General features: G+C 56.5%; 1 protein-coding gene across 3 annotated transcripts in view; it reads left to right on the forward strand.

Moving 5' to 3' along the window:
- KCNK5 (potassium two pore domain channel subfamily K member 5) overlaps positions 1-18,478 on the forward strand; it is a 37,052-nt gene extending 18,574 nt beyond the window's left edge. For 2 of the 3 annotated variants that reach the window (XM_060109965.1, XM_060109967.1), the window contains exons 2-5: positions 11,738-11,849; positions 13,020-13,186; positions 13,499-13,667; positions 15,942-18,478. In XM_060109965.1, the coding sequence (XP_059965948.1) occupies positions 11,738-11,849; positions 13,020-13,186; positions 13,499-13,667; positions 15,942-16,807 (1,314 nt within the window). In that variant the 3' untranslated portion in view covers positions 16,808-18,478. Of the gene's footprint in view, positions 1-11,415; positions 11,485-11,737; positions 11,850-13,019; positions 13,187-13,498; positions 13,668-15,941 lie in introns of those variants that run through there. The other variant, XM_060109966.1, reaches the window with a different exon arrangement.
- The last annotated feature ends 242 nt before the right edge of the window (positions 18,479-18,720 follow it).

Here is an 18,720-nt window from a genome sequence, read left to right on the forward strand (position 1 = left end):
ATGAGTGAAATCTCTGCCTTCAGAGCCCGTAGTCTATTCGGGGGAGATAAATAGTAGGCCAGATAGCAGATATCTAATAGAATGTCACGGGGCGATAAGTACTGTCCCAAGCCCTGATCTTCCAGGTGGTGGTCGCCAGGAAGGAGGGCATTGCAGGTGACAACTGGCCAGCTCTGTATTCACAGCTCTGGAGGCCCTGTGCCCGGGGCATAAACCCTCGGAGTGGAGGTGGCCTCCCCACCGCCCTGTTCTTCCCAGTTTACTTTTCCACCCAGTGCGCATCCTGTATGCCCAGCACCAAGCTGTGCATTGTTTCATGTAATCTGCACCCCAACCCAAGGATGTCCTGGTACCCCTGCTTTCCAGAGACGGAAGGAGAAGCTCAGAGGGTGACAGGACATGCTCCAGGTAACCTGCTGGTGGGCGATGGAGCCAGGAGTTGAACCCATGTGTGTCTGCTCCAAAGTCCAGGCCTTTCCCCCCTCTGCCCCCATGCTGCCTGCAGAGGGTCCCAAACTTGACATGCGTGATTTTGCGGTGGATCAGCAGCTTGTGTGGTCCAGGCTAATGTGTGGGCGGGGGCTCTGGAGAATGGGAAGCAAGGTGGCACAGACAGGGTGGGGCTGCTGAGCTGTTGATGAATCTCCTTCAGGTCCTCAGCCCAGGATGGGGAGATGGCAGGTCAGCAGTTCCTGCGACCTCCTTTGTGGCCTGCTTGAGGGCTGTTTTTAGAAACCTTGAGGGGCTGGTGACTTCCCGTGTTTGCTCCTTCCACCCCACTATGAGGTTGGGGTAAACCTAAGGCATCTCTGGGTGAGGGGGGAGCACAAGCATACGTTCATCCGAAATCATCTCAGGGTTAGATCCACGGATGTGACCGCACACCCTTTTATAGCTCTCCATCACCTGTCACCCGTGTCTGCCTCTCTCCCGTCACTCACCTCCCCTGATCCACTTTGGTTGGCATTTCTGAGCCCTGTCCCAGGAGGGGGGATGGGTGGCTTGCTTGTTTGGTGCAAAGGGCCCTCAACTGAGAGTCAGGGGGCTTCCGGCTGGTTCTTCTCTATGCTTTGTCATCAGCTTGCTGTGTGAGCTCTTCTGGGTCACTAGCCCTCTCTGATCAGTTCCCTCGGTTACAAAATGGGAATAACAATATCCATTTTGCTTGCCTTGCCCACAGGGTCTTGAGTCTCAAATGAACTTAGGGCCAGAGGAGTGGTAGGTGTGAAAGGTGCCTGATGAATGGGGTTTGGGCCAGGAGGAGGGAGCTGCTGGCTTTGCCCTCCTCAGCCTTGTTACAGAGGAGCTGAACAGGACCCAGAGAGGTTTGCCGGCTTGCCTGGAAAGGACAAGCCAGCAGCCGAATCCCCTGCATGGACCTCTCACTCCCTAGTGACCCATACCCCTATGGGGAAGGAGGGGGGTAATCTGCACACCTGGCATGTTTCAGGTGTCCTGGCTGAGTAATGTCCTGCCCTCGAGTTGTTGACCCACTGGTAGGAAGATGTCTGTTGGCATCAGTCAAAGTAGAAAGATGTCAGATACTCCCAGGATCTGGATTCTGGGGGCAGAGGAGGGGCCAGGTCATGAATCCAGGCCAAGCATCCCAGATAGGGAAGAGATACTAGTACAAGGCCATGGGTCGGGCCACAGCCACCCAGAGCAGGGCAGTGGTTGTGAATTGGGGGTAGGGAAGCTGCAGGTGGGTGAAAGGTGCCCCTCTTGTCATTTAAGCCTCACTGCACGTTCCCCCTGCCCCAAGTACTTAAGAAGATGAAGCAGGGAGTGAATTTTCAGAACGTGGCTCCAGGGGGTTATCTGGTGTGTGTGTTTGGGTGGGAGGGGGCTCTTTCCTACTCCCCAGGGCCAGCTCTCAGGCAGCAGGACTGTGGAACCGGGACTGGGTCCTTGAGGTCCCCTGGGTCTGCACACAGGGATTTCCAGTCTCACTCATCAGCTCAGCCCTCCAGGTGCCTGAGAACACTTGCTGACGTCCCATCCTGAGCTCAGGCCCCAACAGCCCTTGTCTGTTTGTTTTAGCCAAACCCCGCTGCCCACCCGCTGGGGCAGCCAGTCCCTGCACCGCTCTGCCCTGGCCTCAGCTCTCATGGGAGGGGCGCCCAGCTGCCCCGGGGGAGGGGGGAGTGTTACCGTCCCAGCCTGAGAACAATGGGGGCAGGGTCACCTGCCTTGTTTTCATTGTCCCTCCTGAGTGCAGGCAGGGCTCCCGGGCCTGAGAAAGTCGGAAACCCAGAGGTTTCTGCTGAAAACGCTCTCACCTCTGGCACGGGCTTTCCCCATGAGCGTGGGACCTCGCAGCACCTCTGAGCTCTGCAAAGGCTGCTGAGAGATGGCCCAGGAGGGGAAGCCCAAGGGTGGACTGGAGGACAGTCATCCATCCATGGCTGCTGTGCTGACCCCTGGGGTGGGGCTGGACTAGGCCTTCCCCCTAACAAGGAGTGAGGGTAGTTCGGGTCCGGGTCAGTGGTTTTGAAATCGGCTGTACGTAATATTAGAGTCACCTGGGGCAGCTTTTAAGCATCCAAGTTCCCAGTCCACACCCCAGGCCATTTCTGTCTGAATCTGCGGGTAGGAGCCAGGCATGAGTATTTCCCCAGGCTCCCCCTGGGTGATCTCCACGTGCAACCAAGTTAAGAAGCAGTACTGTAGGGACCCCTCAAGCGTGCGTTGAGGGTGAGGGTGGGATACCACTTTCCACCTTGCCTGATGAGGGTGTGTGGGTTTCTGGGGTTGGGGGGATTGTATTTTGAACACCAGGCACGTCCTCTGGCTGGCTGCTTCCTCCCTGGGCTGAGGGAGGGCAGCCTGGCCAGCATCGGGCAGGTTACTTTAGGAACCAAGGCGAAGTGAGGCGCCTTCCTCATCCTGCAGTGGGATCTGGGAGGGGATGAGGAATAGGGCTCGCTTCTGACTCGGGCAGCCCGGCTTGCGGGGGCTCAGGAAGAGCTGGAGCTGGTGGCCAGTGAGCTGAGTCCTGAGAATGAAAATGTATTTTCTCGAATGTGCTGTGGATTTTCCTGGAGCTTGGGAGGTGCTGAACTGGGCCCCGAAGTCGTGGTTCTAGGCAGAGGAAAATGTGAATTGTCCCCAGACAGGGGGACCCCTGTAGTCATAGGCCAACCTCCTCATTTTACAGAGAAGTCATGTTGGCAGATGTCAAGGGTACCTGGAGAGTCTCGGTAAGCAACCTGAGCTGAACCAGGGTCTTCCTAGTTGTACATTGACTTCCTAGTGTACCAACCAAGGCTCCAACAATTTGTCTTTCCTTCGTTCAGCTAAAAACATTATAAATATCCGGGTAGGCATTGGAGCAAAACTGAAAACGCAGATAAGCAAAACAGAAGTCTGCAAAGTCCACATTACAAGAGCCCAGGTCTGGTTGTAACTGAGATGAGGTGTGGCCCTGCCCCCAGGTCCCTGCACCTGACCCGCAGACACCTGCTCCCCACCTGGGAGAGACAGGGCCCGGGTGAGCCAGGCCTGCAGCTGGTGTAGGTGTCAGGGTGGCACCGTTGGGCCCTCGCCAGTGCCCTGCTCGTAAACTGGGCCTGCCCTCCGAGCCACACCTGGTCACCTGGGCTGCAGGGAGAGGGCGGGAGGAATACCGAGGATGCCTTCTCCCTGCCCGCGCATCCGCATCCTCCCTCCTGGACGGGGAGCTGGAAGGCTGAGCCCGGCACCCACACCCATCACCCCCACTTAGGCAGCGGTGAGGGGATGAATCACCTGTGGAGCTTGTTAGCCACTCGGCGCCCAGGTCCACTGTACAGAGTAGCTGCGAGTGAGGCCCAGGCATTGTATTTATTTAAACTCCCAGATGCTTCCATTGGGCAGCTGGGAATGAGAGCGGCTGCCTCAGGGACTGGGTGGTATCCAAGGTCTCTGAGCCTCAGTTTAGCATCTGGAAACAATTCCGATGCCCCTCCCCCGCCCCCACTTTAGGAAGGTTTGAGAAGCTGAGTCAGCGTGAGAGAGGGAGAGTGAGAGGAGTGAAGATAATTGAGGGCTTAGATAATAGTCTTCAATCCTTGAATTCGTCTTGGGAATAAGAGAGGTAACAGGTGCTCACCTTCTTGCCAAGGCACTTTGGCTCTGCCAACAGTCCCCGAAAGACGGTCAGAGGGAGGGCTGGCCAAACAGCTGGACAAGTGAGCTCTACCCACTAGCCCCCTGCCTGCCCATTCCCCCTCCTTACACTGTGGCAGGGAGCCCCAGTACATGGGATCTGGGACCCTCCCCTGCCCCCTTTATCTGTTCATCAGTTCGTGGTGTTAAAGAATGTCAAAAACATTGTTCTGAACAAGCCCAAACTCTAAATATATTTGCCTGAAAAGTGCCTGCGTTAGGTTTACTAATCTCCACTTCTGTCTGTTCTGTTCAGAAGCGCCCCCAACTCCCTTGGCCCCCTACCCTGAGGAGGTTCTTTGTTAGATAACAGATGGACGTACAGACAGATGTGGACACACAGGAAGGAAGAGCCCAGCCCAGAGAGCAGGGGGGTGGATGGGCATTTGGCTGCCCTGTGAAGCTGGGGGCAGCTTGGCGGGGGCTTCAGGACTGGGGTTCAGAGAAGCCACCACGCCTGGCCTTGGCCTCACCTGAGAGCGCAGCGTGAGGACCAGCGTGTGGCCTTGCTCCCTCCGCAGCCGGCCTGCCTTGCTTGGCTGTGCGGGAAACCGGCCAGGGTGGCGGGGAGCCTCTGGCGGGCAGAGGTCCGGAGAGATGGGCCTTCTGACGGATGGGGTGGCACATCCTGGGTGTGCCTCTGCCACCTCAGGGGGAGCCTTAACACACACCCCCGACCCTAAGGTCCCCCGACTAGCTGTCTGGGGGCCCAGGAGCACCTACCTGCTGAGCCTCGGTGTCCCTGTTCTCACCCAGGCTTGTCCTGCAGGTGCAGAGAAGTAAACCCCTCGACCTTTGATTTACCTTTGGGGACAAGCGGTCTTCCCCCCCGGGGTGTCGAGTCACCACTGGGTCTGGTTTCCTCATGACACTGACTGCAGGTGCGTTCATTCAGCGCTTCCAGCGTCCTAGGTGCTTTTCATATGTTTGGGGTAGGTGCTCTTTTTGGCAGACGGAGCAGCTAAGGCTGATAGGCTGTTATTTACCCAGAGACTTGGTGCCAGCAATTGAGAGAGGACCGCCCCCCACCCAAGTCACACCCAGGTCAGCCCCACATTTCCGTGAGTTTCTCCCAGGAGAGGGCCAGGTCTGGTTCGACAGAGAGGCCTGTCGCCCCCCCCTCCTTTATATTCCTTTCCCTGCTCTCCACACGTCCACAGCCCCTTAGGAGAGTTTCCGGAGGGGGCAGGCCTCCCCTTCCTGCAGGAAGGACAGTCCCTCCAGTCACCCCAGGGACTCTCCCAGCCCCACTGCCACCCACTCTGCCCTCTTGGACGAGGGGGCTTTTGTTTGCCTGCCTCACCTCACCCCTTCCCAGCCCCTGACCCCCAGGACCTTCAGCCCCCTGCCCTCTGTTCTTGCAGCCTGCTGACCACACCCTTCCCTCCCCCCCGACACGTTGGATGCTGTTGGTTCCAGTAGCCCTGCACTCACCCCCTGACCCCGCCAGCCACACTCTTACTGGGGTCTGACTGTGCTTCCCGCCCTCTTGCTGCTTGTTGCTGCCCCTTGTTGCTGATGAATTTATTAAAGCCCTGCTCCTTGTTGCTGATGAATTTATTAATCAGTTTGTTTACTCACTTCTTTAACAAATGTTTGTTGAGCACCTACTATGTGCCAGGCCGTGTCCTCGGCTCTGGGGATACCGCAGATAAAAGTCCTGCGCTCGTGGAGCTTACCTTCTGGGGGGTGGTCTCTGCATTCCCATGGATGTTTCCCTTGCGTTTGCCTGGTTGTGTTCTAGAGACCCGGCTTCACTTCTGTAGCTGAGAAGCCCACCCTGCACCCCCTGTCCCCTCTCCCCAGCTGTGGACAGCACAGGGGTTAAGAGCCAGACTGCCTGGGTTCACACTCCGGCTGCACCACTGCCTAGCAAGTTACTTAGTTAGCCTCTGTGCCTCATTTTCCTCAGCTGTAAATGGAGGTGAGCGTACCTACATTACAAGGTTGTAAAGACTCAACAAGCTGAGTGATTTTTTTGTTTCTGTTTTTGTTTTTTTTTTTTGCGGTACGCGGGCCTCTCACTGTTGTGGCCTCTCCCGTTGCGGAGCACAGGCTCGCTCAGCGGCCATGGCTCATGGGCCCAGCCGCTCCGCGGCACGTGGGATCTTCCCAGACTGGGGCACGAACCCGTGTCCTCTGCATCGGCAGGCAGACTCTCAACCACTGCGCCACCAGGGAAGCCCAAGCAGAGTAATTTAAAGTGCTCTGATTGGTGCCTGTCATAAAATAGGTGCTCAAATATATCAGCTACCATTCAAATAGAAGCTATCATCTATGAAATGAGGAGTAATCAACGATGCCCTGCCCACCTCCCAAAGTGGCTGGGAGGGCCAGGTGAGAGGGACATTAAAGGTTCTTCCTACTCCGCCAAGCACCGTGCACACATGACATTGGTCTCATTCCCCTTCCAGGCCGGAGGGACCAAGTGAGCGGAGGCGGAATGAATTAGGGATGGATGTAGCCAAGGATGGTGAGGGACGTCCGCTTGTGTACCTTGACGCAGCGCGGATCCAGTGGAGGCTGGCATCCAGGGCATCCTTGAGGCCGATCCTACATGAAGGGGCCCTTGTGACCTGAGCGTGAGGTCTGCCGCGAGAGCTGGAGGCAGGCAGGGCGGTGGCCCTGTGGGTGCCCCTAGCTGCTCTCCACAGGCAGGCTGCCACCTGGACTTGTTTTCCCCACTGGCCTGATGAAGGCAAAGGCCCGACCTCAGCCCCGCTGCCCGTGTCTGCAGGTGGGCACCAGCTACGGGATGTACCCTCCCTGCAACACTGCAGAATGAATCTCCAGGATGGGGAGGCCTGGCACTGCCTCTGCACAGGAAACCCCGGACCCCTGGGGGATGAGGCACCGTGGGGAACCCCGATTGCATGGACAACGAGATTCTGGGAGGGTGGTGTCTGGGGCAGCATGTTGCCTGAAGCCACAGGCAGGGGCGGGAATGTCTCCTCCCGGAGGGCTCAGGTCCGAGTGGATTGGGCTGGTTTTAGGGCACTGTTTTTCCAGGTGGTGCGAAGGGGTGGAGGTATGCACTGGCCTCCTTCCTGTGGCCTGTGTGGGACAGGGGTGGGGCACCAGCAGCCAGGGCCCAGGTGGGGCAGCCTCTACTCCTGGCTTCCTTGCTTTTAGCATCCCGACCTTAGGCTACTTTCTTAACTTCTCAGCCTTAAATCCTCGTTTGCAAAAGGGAAAAGACTATGGTGTCTTCCTAGCAGGATTCTTTCCTCCTTAAAGATGAGCTGAAGGCACATAAAGTGCTCAGCGCGTTTGGTGCATAGTAACCTCTCAGTAAATCACAGCCACTTTATTATGAGGGTGACAGGCGGGGAGGAGAGCTCTATTCCATCCTCAAACCAGAGCCGGGCCTGGGCTGTGTGCGGCATCCCCCCTCTCCCATCACTCTCCAGGGATGTGTGGAAAATGAAGATATTGTCTTGTGTGAATTTGGAAGCCAAGTTAAAGAATCCTGTGAGTGAACAGGGGCTGTCTCCTCCTGAGAAAGCTGTTTCCCTAACCTCGGGGGACGGGATGCTGTGTCCAATGGCTCCCCCTCACCCAGGGATGGCCTCAGTCCTGAGTCAAGCCCCTGTGTTCTGGGGGACCTCTCTACCGGCCAGTGGGACCCTGACCCTGACCGTAACCAGTGAGGTGTTCCGACTGAAGCCACAGCAACCCGGGGTGGGAGCAGGGAGCAGGCAGCCCAAGTCCACATGCGGACGGACCTCTGCTCCCCGAGCCTAGCTTTCCTCCTTTGTCAAGTGATGCCTGGCAGAATCGCAGGAAGAGCCCGTTAGGGAATATATAGAAAAGCCCCAACAAGAGGCGTCTGACGCACAGCAGCCCTAAAATCCTGCCTGTCTCCCCAGCATTGGGATGGAGCCAAGTTGATTCCCAGGCCAGCTGCTTGGGACCCGTGGGCAGAGAGAAGGCAACAACAGGGGTGCTGGGGCCGTCCACGGACGGGGAGAGCAGCGAAGGGAGAGAGGTGGGGAGCCGGGCTGACTTGCAAGAGACAGTCTAGAACCTGGCCCAGTTCTGCCAGTTAACCTCTCAGCCACAGTCTCCTGACCTGACCAGTGGATATAACTACCGCCACTGGCCTGTTGTAAGGGTGAGTGGTGCTTCTGGCCCTGGAGGGCTTAGGGCCCTTCAGAATGTCCCCTTTGCCTGCCCCCCCCGGGTGACCATGGAGAGATAACGGAGGTCAGGGGGACAGCTCATGGAGCTGTGGCTCCCTGATAATCCAGGGCAGAGGCTGGGTCTGAGGGCTGTGCCCCAAAGGACACACCATTGGTGGGGTGAAGAGCAGGAAGCCAGCTTTTCTACTGCAAAGCTCCCAACCATAATGCCCTCTAAGGTTACCCTGTTTTGCCAGTTCTTAACGTTTGTTGTCTCCTTAGCCCTTACTAAGTGATTCCCAAGTCGCAGATCACCTTTGGCAATCCATCCAGTGTTATCTCAGTGGGGGCAGCGTGGACGTGGCGTGTGGGGCTGTCCTGTGGGTGGCAGGGCATCTCACCTCTCTGGTCCCTGCTCCCCTCATGTCAGGAGCACCCCCAGCATCCACTAGAGTAGATGTGTGGGAGGACAGGGATTTCGTCCCTTCACTGCTCTCTCTCTGGTGCCCGGAACAGTGCCTGGCACATACAAGGCACATACTCAGGCAGCATTTCCAAACACTTCCAGAGGGTGCTACCACCCCAGTTGAGAACCCCTGTTCCAGTCACACCTTCACCATCGCTGATGTGTGCTGGTCTCCCTGCGTCTAAACACTTTCCATTATCGGAGATGGATGACTGCCAAGGGCAGTCCATTCTGAGGTAGCTCGTTATCCAAAAAAGCCACCCCCGTTCCCTTGGGCACCTTGGCCCACTGGTTAACATATCATGAAGTCCGACACCCAAGAATGGAGCAGAGTGCCCCCCATGTGGCCTGACCTGCAGAGGACAATGGGCTCGTTGCCTCCCAGCCCTGAAAAGATAAGGTATCGACACTGCCTGAGATTGTATTTACTTTTCTTTTGGCAGCCATACCAGTGTTTGTTGGCTTGTGGTCAGCTGAAACCCAAGGACTTTCCCCTTCAACCCTGTATGGGTCAGTGCCTTCTCACCCAAAGTGTAAGACATGAAAAATTTAAAAGACAGCCCTATCTTGTTAGTTTGGGCCCATTTTTCCAGTCCAGATGATTTTGAGTCCCAAACTGCCGTTGGCAGTGTGTTAGCTATCTTCCCATCCCAGCCTTGTCCCAGTTTTGCATCCTTTGCAGATTAAACTGGTCAGCCATCTTTGTCCTTACTGTGTTGTAGATTAAAAGACTGAAGAGGCCTGGCCTTTGGCATGATAATGGAGACCTCAGGCCAGGTGGATAATGATCAGTACTTCTTGGGGTTGTTCATCTGCCTTTACGTGGACCCGGATTAACCCCGGTTCCTCCCTACATTTCTCTGTCTTGTCCACGTGAAATATCTTTAAGCCCATCTGTTCAGTTGCCTTGCTGCTATCCAGATTGACTGCATTCCACTGAACTTCAAGGCTTTGCAGCCTCTTTGGAATGGGAGATGCACTTAGCTGAGCATGACTTGCTCTGGTGAACCTGTGCTAAGTAGCTTCCAGTGCCCACCACTTCCTCTTTGAATATGCCAAATGTTCTACTGTTTCCAAAGAAGAGTCAGCAAGAGTTCAGGTTTGAGTTTCTAGAATCCACCCTTTTCGTTCGTATGAGAAGGCGGGGGTAGGGTGGCGGGGGGCAACTTGTCTTCTGACATCTTTCCTGTTCCTCCGGGATTCCATGGGGATGACCAGGGGTGGTGCCCCAGTCCCATGATTTCCTGGTCAGTTGTCATCCGTCTTGGGCTGTGCTTCCTGACAATGCTGCACTAACCCCCCCCCATCCCCCCCCCGAAGATGGATATCTGAGATAACAAAGGCTGCGGCCAAAGGGAGCTGAGCAGTTCTGCTTTCCCTGCCATCTGTTTAACATTAACATACAGGGCCCTGGGACTTTTCATTCTCCTGTTTCGAACGTGGATTTCATGGTTTAGAAAACCTTTTGGGTGGACCTCCAACAGGATAGACCTGTTGGCCTCTTTGTATCTGAACGTCCTGGTGCTTTTGCGTGGAAGTGGCCCGGCCGGCTTGGCGGCCGCTCTCTGAGGGCAGGTGAAGGCAGCCGTCCGCACTTCCCACTTTGCAGAGAGATGCTCAGGAAATAGCAGGGGGAGGCAGGGCGGTGAGCCCTGTGGTTTGACGGCCTGTCAGATGAGCACGTCATCATGGAAAATTCCTTACCAAGTCTGCAGATCCGTTTACACAGGCCTGCCGCTGCAAACTGCACATTCCTTCAGGACAACCCACCCTTCCCTCTTTTCTCACCAAACTTCAGTCGTGCCGCAGGGAGAATTCCGCTTTTTCCATCTCCCTCCTGCTTCCATCCTTCACTCCTCTGTCTTTTCTCGGTCCTAGGCTTGATTTTTAGAGGGAATTTGGCTGAGTTTCTGGTTTCTGAGCTGGTCCATCCTGGGGCTCTCCTAGGGGGCAGGGGCAGGACCCCAAATGGAGAGTGGATCCTGGCCCCTCCTCGGGAGCCACCTTCTGAGGTCCGGGTCCTGCCCGTGGTGGGTGTGGGTGAAGGGAGGTCGCACTGGAGGATGGGGTACAGGCAGGGCCTGGGCGGCGAGCAGGTTTGGCCGCTGTCTGTGTTCCTGGAACAAATAAGGAAGGCCTCTCTGGGGGCCTCCCAGTGCACTTCCCCAGGTGACCTCTCACCTGCTGCCCCCCACAGTTGCCGGGAGCTCCGTGGGGACTGATAGCATGAATTTGAGTCACCCTGAAAAGTACACACCACCTTCTGATGACCTGTCCTGGCCCGAACCTTGAAGTTGCTCAGCCCAGGGCAGAGAGAAAGGGATCCAGAGAAGGGAGGGAAGGGGGAGCTTGTAGGGGGAAGAGGACAGAGTCCCAGGCATGGGAGAAAGGAGGCCAGCTGTGTCCACCCTCGGAGGACAGACCCAAGAGCTTACCGGGCTGACCTTAGCAGGTGTCCTGACAGTGGGGGTGAAAGGCATGTCGGGTGTGGGGGGTGGTCCCTCCCAGGCCAACCCTGCAGTAGAATGCTTTTCCAGAGGTGCTCCCGTTTGTCTGCATCACATCTGCCTTCTTTCAGAGGCAGAAGAGTCTGCTGCGGTTCTCAAACTGTGGTCCCGGGACCACAACATCAGCATCACCTGGAACCTTGTTAGAAATGCACATTCTCTGACTACCTCCCAGACCTACTGAATCAACCTCTGGAGGTGGGGCCCAGCAGGCTGTACTTAAGAAGTCCTCCAGGTGATTCTAGTAAGTTTGAGAAGCACTGGCTCAGTGAGAGAAGGCACTTTGGAGCCGGATTGCCGGAGTTCATATTCTTACCAGCTGTGTGACCTTGGGCAAATCACTTAACCTCTCTGATCCTCTATAAAATGTTTCACCACCTATAAATTGGAGACAGTAACTGTCACTTTGTTATTGTGATACTTAAATAAGAACGCTTATAAGGAGGTTCATAAAGTGTCGACCTCTTCTCTGACCTTCATTGTGTCTCTCTTTTCAGATAGTATCTGATGCTGCAGGACAGGGCGTGGCCATCACAGGGAACCAGACCTTCAACAACTGGAACTGGCCCAACGCAATGATTTTTGCAGCCACGGTCATTACCACCATCGGTAAGTCTTCTGGGACCTTCAGGATACCTACTTCCACGTCCAAGCTTCCCGGAATCTTGTAAGAGTCCAGCTCTGGTCACATGGCCTTGTCAAGGGTAAAATCAGGCCAGCTGCACTCTGTCCTTTTGACACGTCCCTGGAGATTTACTAAGTCCCTGTTGACTGGCCATTCTTAGGAGACTGTTTTCTAGAAGTCCTGACCTGAGCTCTTGGAGTAGAAACGACACAGCTTGACAGCCAGAGGTTGAGCACGTTGCTCACTGCACAAATGCACCCCGTGCTTATTCACCAGTCTGGGTGTCTGTTCTGGTCATCTATGATTGCATCACCAACCACCTCAGAAGTTAGTGGCTTAAAAGACAAATTATTATTATTGTCGGCCATTCTGTGAGTTGACGGGGTTTGGCTGATTGGTTCTTGCTTGAGGTCTCTGATGCCATGGTAGTTGGAGTGGCTGGGGCTGTGGTCATCCAAAAGCCCAGTTGGCTGGAAGTCCAAGATGGCTTCTTCTGTCACATGTTTGGTAGTTGATGCTGGCTGTTGCTGGGGATGATTGGGCATCTCACAGTATGGCAGCTGGGTTTCAAGAGGGACACTCCCCAAAGTGAGCATTTCAGGAGATCAAGGGGAGAAGCAACAAGGCTTCTGATAAGGACTTAACTGACTCAGGGTCCCTTCTGCCACATTCCACGAACAGGTCGCTAAAGGCCAGATTCAGAGGGAGGGGAATTAGAGGCCAGCTTGATGTGAGCATAAGAAGAGACGGAATTACGAATCGCCGTCTTTGGAGACCATCTACCACAGTGCTTCTGGGGAGTCTACCCAGAGAAACTACTAACTTGTGCCTTGTAACTTGCGCAAGGGTGCCATACGGACTCGTGGAGGGCTTGCTAATGGTGAAGGCTTAGTCCGCCTTCAGAGAGCTCCCAGTCTGATGGAGGAGACATAGCCCATACCATCATAATTGCTATAAATGATCATGATCATAGCATGGTCAAGGGAAATTTCATTTCTGAAGCCTTGATATTAATCAGTGTCAAGTGATCTTAGGGAATGGGCTTTCCTCAGGCTGGGTGTGGGGCAGGGGCGGTGGAGGCAGGTGCCACTCCGAGTCTGGGTCCATAACCCCCGCTGTGGCTCTGTTGGCCTCACTCTCTTCTTTTTCCTCAGGCTACGGCAACGTGGCCCCCAAGACCCCCGCCGGGCGCCTCTTCTGTGTCTTCTATGGTCTCTTTGGGGTGCCACTCTGTCTGACATGGATCAGTGCCCTGGGCAAGTTCTTCGGGGGACGTGCCAAGAGGCTGGGCCAGTTCCTCACCAAGAGAGGCGTGAGCCTGGTATGTCCCCAACCCTAGGTCCTGGGCAGAGATGGGGGGACCCTGGCAGGTGATGGGGGGGGGTTGGGAAGGATCCAAGAATTGGACAGAAGTGTCAGGACAGATGGCAAGGGAGCAGTTTCAGAGCCCGCTGCCCTCCCGGGTGAGGCTGGGAGCATCATCACCACGCCCCTCCCCTGGGCAGTGAGCTTCCCAGGCCTGGCGCCCAACCGGCCTCACCTCTGGCTGCCTCCTCGGCCCTCTGGGTGCTCTGCTGGGTTCCCCCCGGTCTCCACCGCCGTCTGACTTGGTCTCCCTACCCTTCGCCCTCAGCGCAAGGCGCAGATCACATGCACGGCCATCTTCATCCTGTGGGGCGTGCTGGTCCACCTGGTGATCCCACCCTTCGTGTTCATGGTGACAGAGGAGTGGGACTACATCGAGGGCCTCTACTACTCCTTCATCACCATCTCCACCATCGGTTTCGGCGACTTCGTGGCTGGTGAGTCCTGCCCCTTGCCTCTGCCTCCACACCCTGTCTTTCTCTGCTTCTCCTCCAAGTTCAATTCAGCTGACCTTTACTGGGGGCCCTGGTAGGCGTCCAGTGTCCTGGGCCTCCACCCAGTGGGATCCTGCCAGTTGCAAGAGGAAACCAAGGCACAGAGTAATTGCAGACGTTTTCTATTTCTCTTTCTTGGAACGTGGCTTTTCCCTTTCTTCTCTGTTCGTGTTTGGCGTCTGGTCTCCTCTTCTCTTCTCCCGCTGTCTCCTGAGCTTAGGTGCTTAGGTGCACTGGGGGTAGAGCCTTCTGCCTGCAGGGTCCACATCACAGCTGCCTCCTCCCATCACTCCCGGGCGCTGAGGGGGCTGTGCTGGATGCTTGGCTCGGAGGCCAGAAACTTTGCTCTTGCCACTGGCAGCTTAAAGACCAGAGAGGCCTTTCCCCCAAGCTGTTCTGCTCCCTCGGCCCCGGACCCTCCCTCCCTCCCACTCCTCCCCTACTTAATCCAGACAGGCGATAAGATTCTTTGGCCCCTTTGTCTGTCGGCTCCAGCCACTCATGTCCTTACGCCTGTGGCCTGCACAGCATCTTGGTTCTTAATCTTCCTGACACCCCGTTTGGCTGCACTGGCCCAGTGGCTGCTCCCTCAGTGCCTGCTGCCCTGCCCAGCTGACCTCCACCTCTGCTCCAGGACCTCCGATCTCTCCCCTCCCCCTTCCTAGGGCCAGGGCCAGGTCACTACCCTCCTGCCCCATTGTAAGGGGAGACTCGGAATGCTGGGAGGGGGAGGCCGAGTGGGTGGGAGAAGCAGGAAAGAGAGGCCTGAACACTCCACTGACCCTGGCAGATCTGAGCCTGCTGTCTTGGGAGATAAATTTAGACGGAGGCACAACCCTGCCATTGTCTAGCTGTTGGGGCCCAGAGCAGGCTAAGGAGGAGCCTTCATATCATGGAAGCACAGAAGGGTGTTTAATCATACTTTCTCAGCTCCAGCAAGACACCAAACCACTGCCTCAGTTTCCCCATCTGTAAAATTGGTTAAAAAAAAAAAAGTAACGGTGCATACCTCACAGGGTTTTGGACAATCAAATGAGTTGCTATTCATGAGTGCAGTGGGTAGGGCCCGGCTATATCAGTGTGCTCTGGCTGTCATCATAACCTGCTTATGACCGGAGTCCTGAGCAAGATTGACAGCACCTCCTGGCTGCAAGGGAGACAGCCCCTGCCTTCAGACTCCCTCCAGTCTGATGAGGGGGTTATAGTCCTTGCTCTGGAGGTGGCCCCCTTCCTCCTGTTCCTTTTCCAAGTTTCTCCCAGTCTCAGGGCAGGAAGGGGGGACACAGGATATGTAATAATATGGATCAACATGCCTGGAAGTGTAAAGTGAAATCTCCGTGATCCTGGAGGGTAGGGGAGTGACCAGAGCTGTGTAGGGTGACCTGGGAGGGCTCCCTGGAGCAGGTGTCTGGAGCCTGGCCACGGAAGTGGGGGTGTGGAGAGGGCAGAGCCCTCCAGGCCATAGGAGGAACCAGAGCTGTGCAGGGTGACCTGGGAGGGCTCCCTGGAGCAGGTGTCTGGAGCCTGGCCACGGAAGTGGGGGTGTGGAGAGGGCAGAGCCCTCCAGGCCATAGGAGGAACCAGTAGGAGGAGGGTAGATACAGGAAGTCAGGAGGCAGGCCAGACGTCACCAGAAGGAGAATCAAGGCTGTCCAGGATATTTCCTGCCAGGACCAGTGCTCTTGGACATCCCAGGCCCAACTATCAGCCTCACTTATATTAAATTAGTGAGTCCATCCCCAGCAGGAGGGTGCCAGCTGCCCTGTCACTTAATTTCTATCCAGGTTTTAACTGAACTGTAACACGTACACCCAAAAAGTACACAAAGCAGCCAAGTGTCAGTGTCCGTGAATCATTGAAAGGCCAACATTCATGGCTTAGTTCCTGACCTGAGTCCTGGCTCCATCACTAGCCTCCCCAGAGCCCCTCCCCGTTGAAGCTCCCACACCCCAGGGAGCCACTCTCCTGACATTTGATAGTTGAGGAAGCTCAGCCTGGGGTCTGGGACAGGCACATGAGTGACCAGGCCAGGGTTCTCAGGACGATGGGGTGTCCGGCTTCTAGCACAGGCCTCCTTTCTTTCTTGGTGCTTCCGCATCGGTGTTCTGTGTTCTTGCGCTGTGTCCACTTTCAGGTGACACGGCTTTTGGCCTTTGTGTGTTTCCGGGTCCCCGCTGGCCCTTTCCTGACCCTCTGGGCTTCCTGACCCGTCCTCAGGTGTGAACCCCAGCGCCAACTACCACGCCCTATACCGCTACTTCGTGGAGCTCTGGATCTACCTGGGGCTGGCCTGGCTCTCCCTCTTTGTCAACTGGAAGGTGAGCATGTTTGTGGAGGTGCACAAGGCCATTAAGAAGCGGCGGCGGCGCCGGAAGGAGTCCTTCGAGAGCTCCCCACACTCCAGGAAGGCCCTGCAGGTGGCAGGGGGTGCAGCATCCAAGGACGTCAACATCTTCAGTTTTCTGTCGAAAAAGGAGGAGACTTACAACGATCTCATCAAGCAGATCGGGAAGAAGGCAATGAAGACGGGCGCGGGTGGGGAGCGGGTCCCAGGGCCGGCCCTGGGGCCCCAGGGGGGTGGGCTGACAGCCCTGCCCACCTCCCTGACCCCCTTGGTGGTCTACTCCAAGAACCGGGTGCCCAGCTTGGAAGAGGTGTCCCAGACGCTGAGGAGCAAAGGCCATGTGTCTCGGCCGCCTGGCGAGGAGGCCGGGGCAGGGCCCCCCGAGGAGGGCTCCCCGACCTCTGAGGTGTTCATTAACCAGCTGGACCGTATTAGCGAGGAGGGCGAGCCGTGGGACGCCCAGGACTACCACCCGCTCATCTTCCAGAATGTCAGCATCACCTTTGTGAACGAGGAGGCCGGCCTCTCGGACGAGGACACCTCCAAGTCCTCACTGGAGGACAACCTAGCTGGGGAGGAGAGGCCCCAGGAGGGGGCCACGGCCGAGGTGCCCCTGAACCTGGGCGAGTTCCCCTCGTCGGATGAGTCCACCTTCACCAGCACTGAGTCAGAACTCTCTGTGCCTTACGAACAGCTTATGAACGAGTACAACAAGGCAAACTGCCCCAAAGGCACGTGAGGTGGGGCCGGCTCCCCACCCCACCTTCCATGGCTTCTCTTCTCAACCTGGGGTGCCCTACTGTGGCTGGGACCCTGGCCCCTGGTGGGGGGGGGTGGTGGCCCTGGAACTGGGAGTAGGGGGCCAGGGGCCTTCCTCACCTTCATCCCATGCAGCTAGATGCTACCGGTCAGACATGGTGCACCCAGGACAGGGCCTCTGTTCATCAGCGGAATGGGCACCCTGGCAGCGGGAGGCATCTGTCCTGAGCATGGTTGGGGGATCTGGCGGTTCATGGACACGTGGGCTGGCAGGACTGATCCTGGGGAGGCCAGCACCTGCGTGGGTCGTTGCCCAGTCATTCGGTTAAGACTGTCTCACGGTTCTTAGGTCGGGGGCCTCGGCTGTTTGAGTTCACCAGTATTAACAGGTTCCTGTGCACCCAGCACTGAGCCAGGCATTTCAGAGAGAGGGTGAGGGTGGTGTAAGACCCTGGTGGGGTTGGGGGCTGGGCACTTCAGCACCTCAGCAGTAGTGAGGCCCCACCTGGGGCACGTGTTTAACCGTCCCCCAGTCCCACCTCGTCCGCCTGGCTGTCGCCCGTACTGCAGACCTCAGTAGGGTGGAGGCCATCTGGGGAAGGGGAGCTAACGGGCAGGTGCTGAAACACTCCCGTTACGGGGGACCCAGAGTAAGTCTCAGGTGTGGCCCAGCATCCCAGCCCTTCTGTGGACTTACTGGGATGGAGCCCAGCCCAGAGTCCGGTTCCCTGTCCCAGACACCCTTTGGCCAAGCAATGGCAGGCGCGGGCTTCTGCCTCCCAGGAAGCGGTGGCAGAACGAGAGGCTGGGGCTCCTGGAGCTGGCAGCCGGGGAGCTGCAGGAGTGGGCTCAGGTCCGGCTCATCCTGCCTCCACCCTTCCGTCCCGTGACCTCACCGCTCCCCAGATCACTCTTGGCTCACAAGTGGGGAATGTCCAAATATGTGAATCAGCCTCCTCCCTCCAGCTGCTGTTTGGTGTGTGTGTGTGTCTATGTCCGTCTGTCTGTCTGTGTAAGAAAGAAAGGATTTGCAATGGGAGGAGCAAAAGATAATGTGAAACTGCAGACGGACTGTTTCTGGTGAGGGGCTGGCAGAGTTCTTGGGTGCTTCGTCAGGTGCACCCTTGGGCCAGCCCACTCTGCCCTGCATGTTTTGTTTTGTTATTTTTTAAATGAATTGCTGTTGTTGTTTTTTTTTATCTCATTGGCTTCAGAGCCAGAGGGGAGAAAAGGTGCAAGAGTGGGGTCCCAAGGATCGGGATGTCCAGTGTTCACTCTCCTATCCCCCAATCCAGTTGGGCCTTTCTCGGTGACTTCAGCCAAGGTCATGGTGTCAGAGTTGGGGAGGGGCATTGGTCGCAGGCGACTGGATGCTGGGCAGGAGGTGCCACCCAGACACGCCCTCTGCCTCTCAACCCCCTCCCCAATACGCAGGACCAAAGACGCCAGAACCCCACCCATCCCCACTTAGCCTATAACCCAGGGGTGTGATGGCCCAGCATCAGGGTGGGAAGGAGCGGCCTTCTGTTTTTCTGTGAAATGTTTTAACGAGCTCGTCTTAGTTTTCCTGACCCCACTTGGCTGGGGTGTTGCTGACTGTCCTGGAATCACACACACTGTATGTACATACTGGCAATGATGTCAAATGTAATTTATTTTAACATTTTTACAATAAAACATGAGATGGACAAGCCAGTCTGATGCGTGCTATTGCGGGGTGGGGGGAGAGGGGCTGGGGGCAAGATGGGGGGGCAGTCTGGGAGGACTGAGGACAGCCTGAGAGTCAAGGGGAGAACTGGGGTGGTCTGGAAGGGACAAAAAAAATGAAAGAGGTGGGGAGGTGGAGAAGGGGCCGGCTACATAAGATGTGGTCAGGGCGGGCTTCTAGGAGGA

Source organism: Mesoplodon densirostris, chromosome 10, assembly GCF_025265405.1.
Source record: "Mesoplodon densirostris isolate mMesDen1 chromosome 10, mMesDen1 primary haplotype, whole genome shotgun sequence".
In the NCBI taxonomy this organism is placed as follows: domain Eukaryota; kingdom Metazoa; phylum Chordata; class Mammalia; order Artiodactyla; family Ziphiidae; genus Mesoplodon; species Mesoplodon densirostris.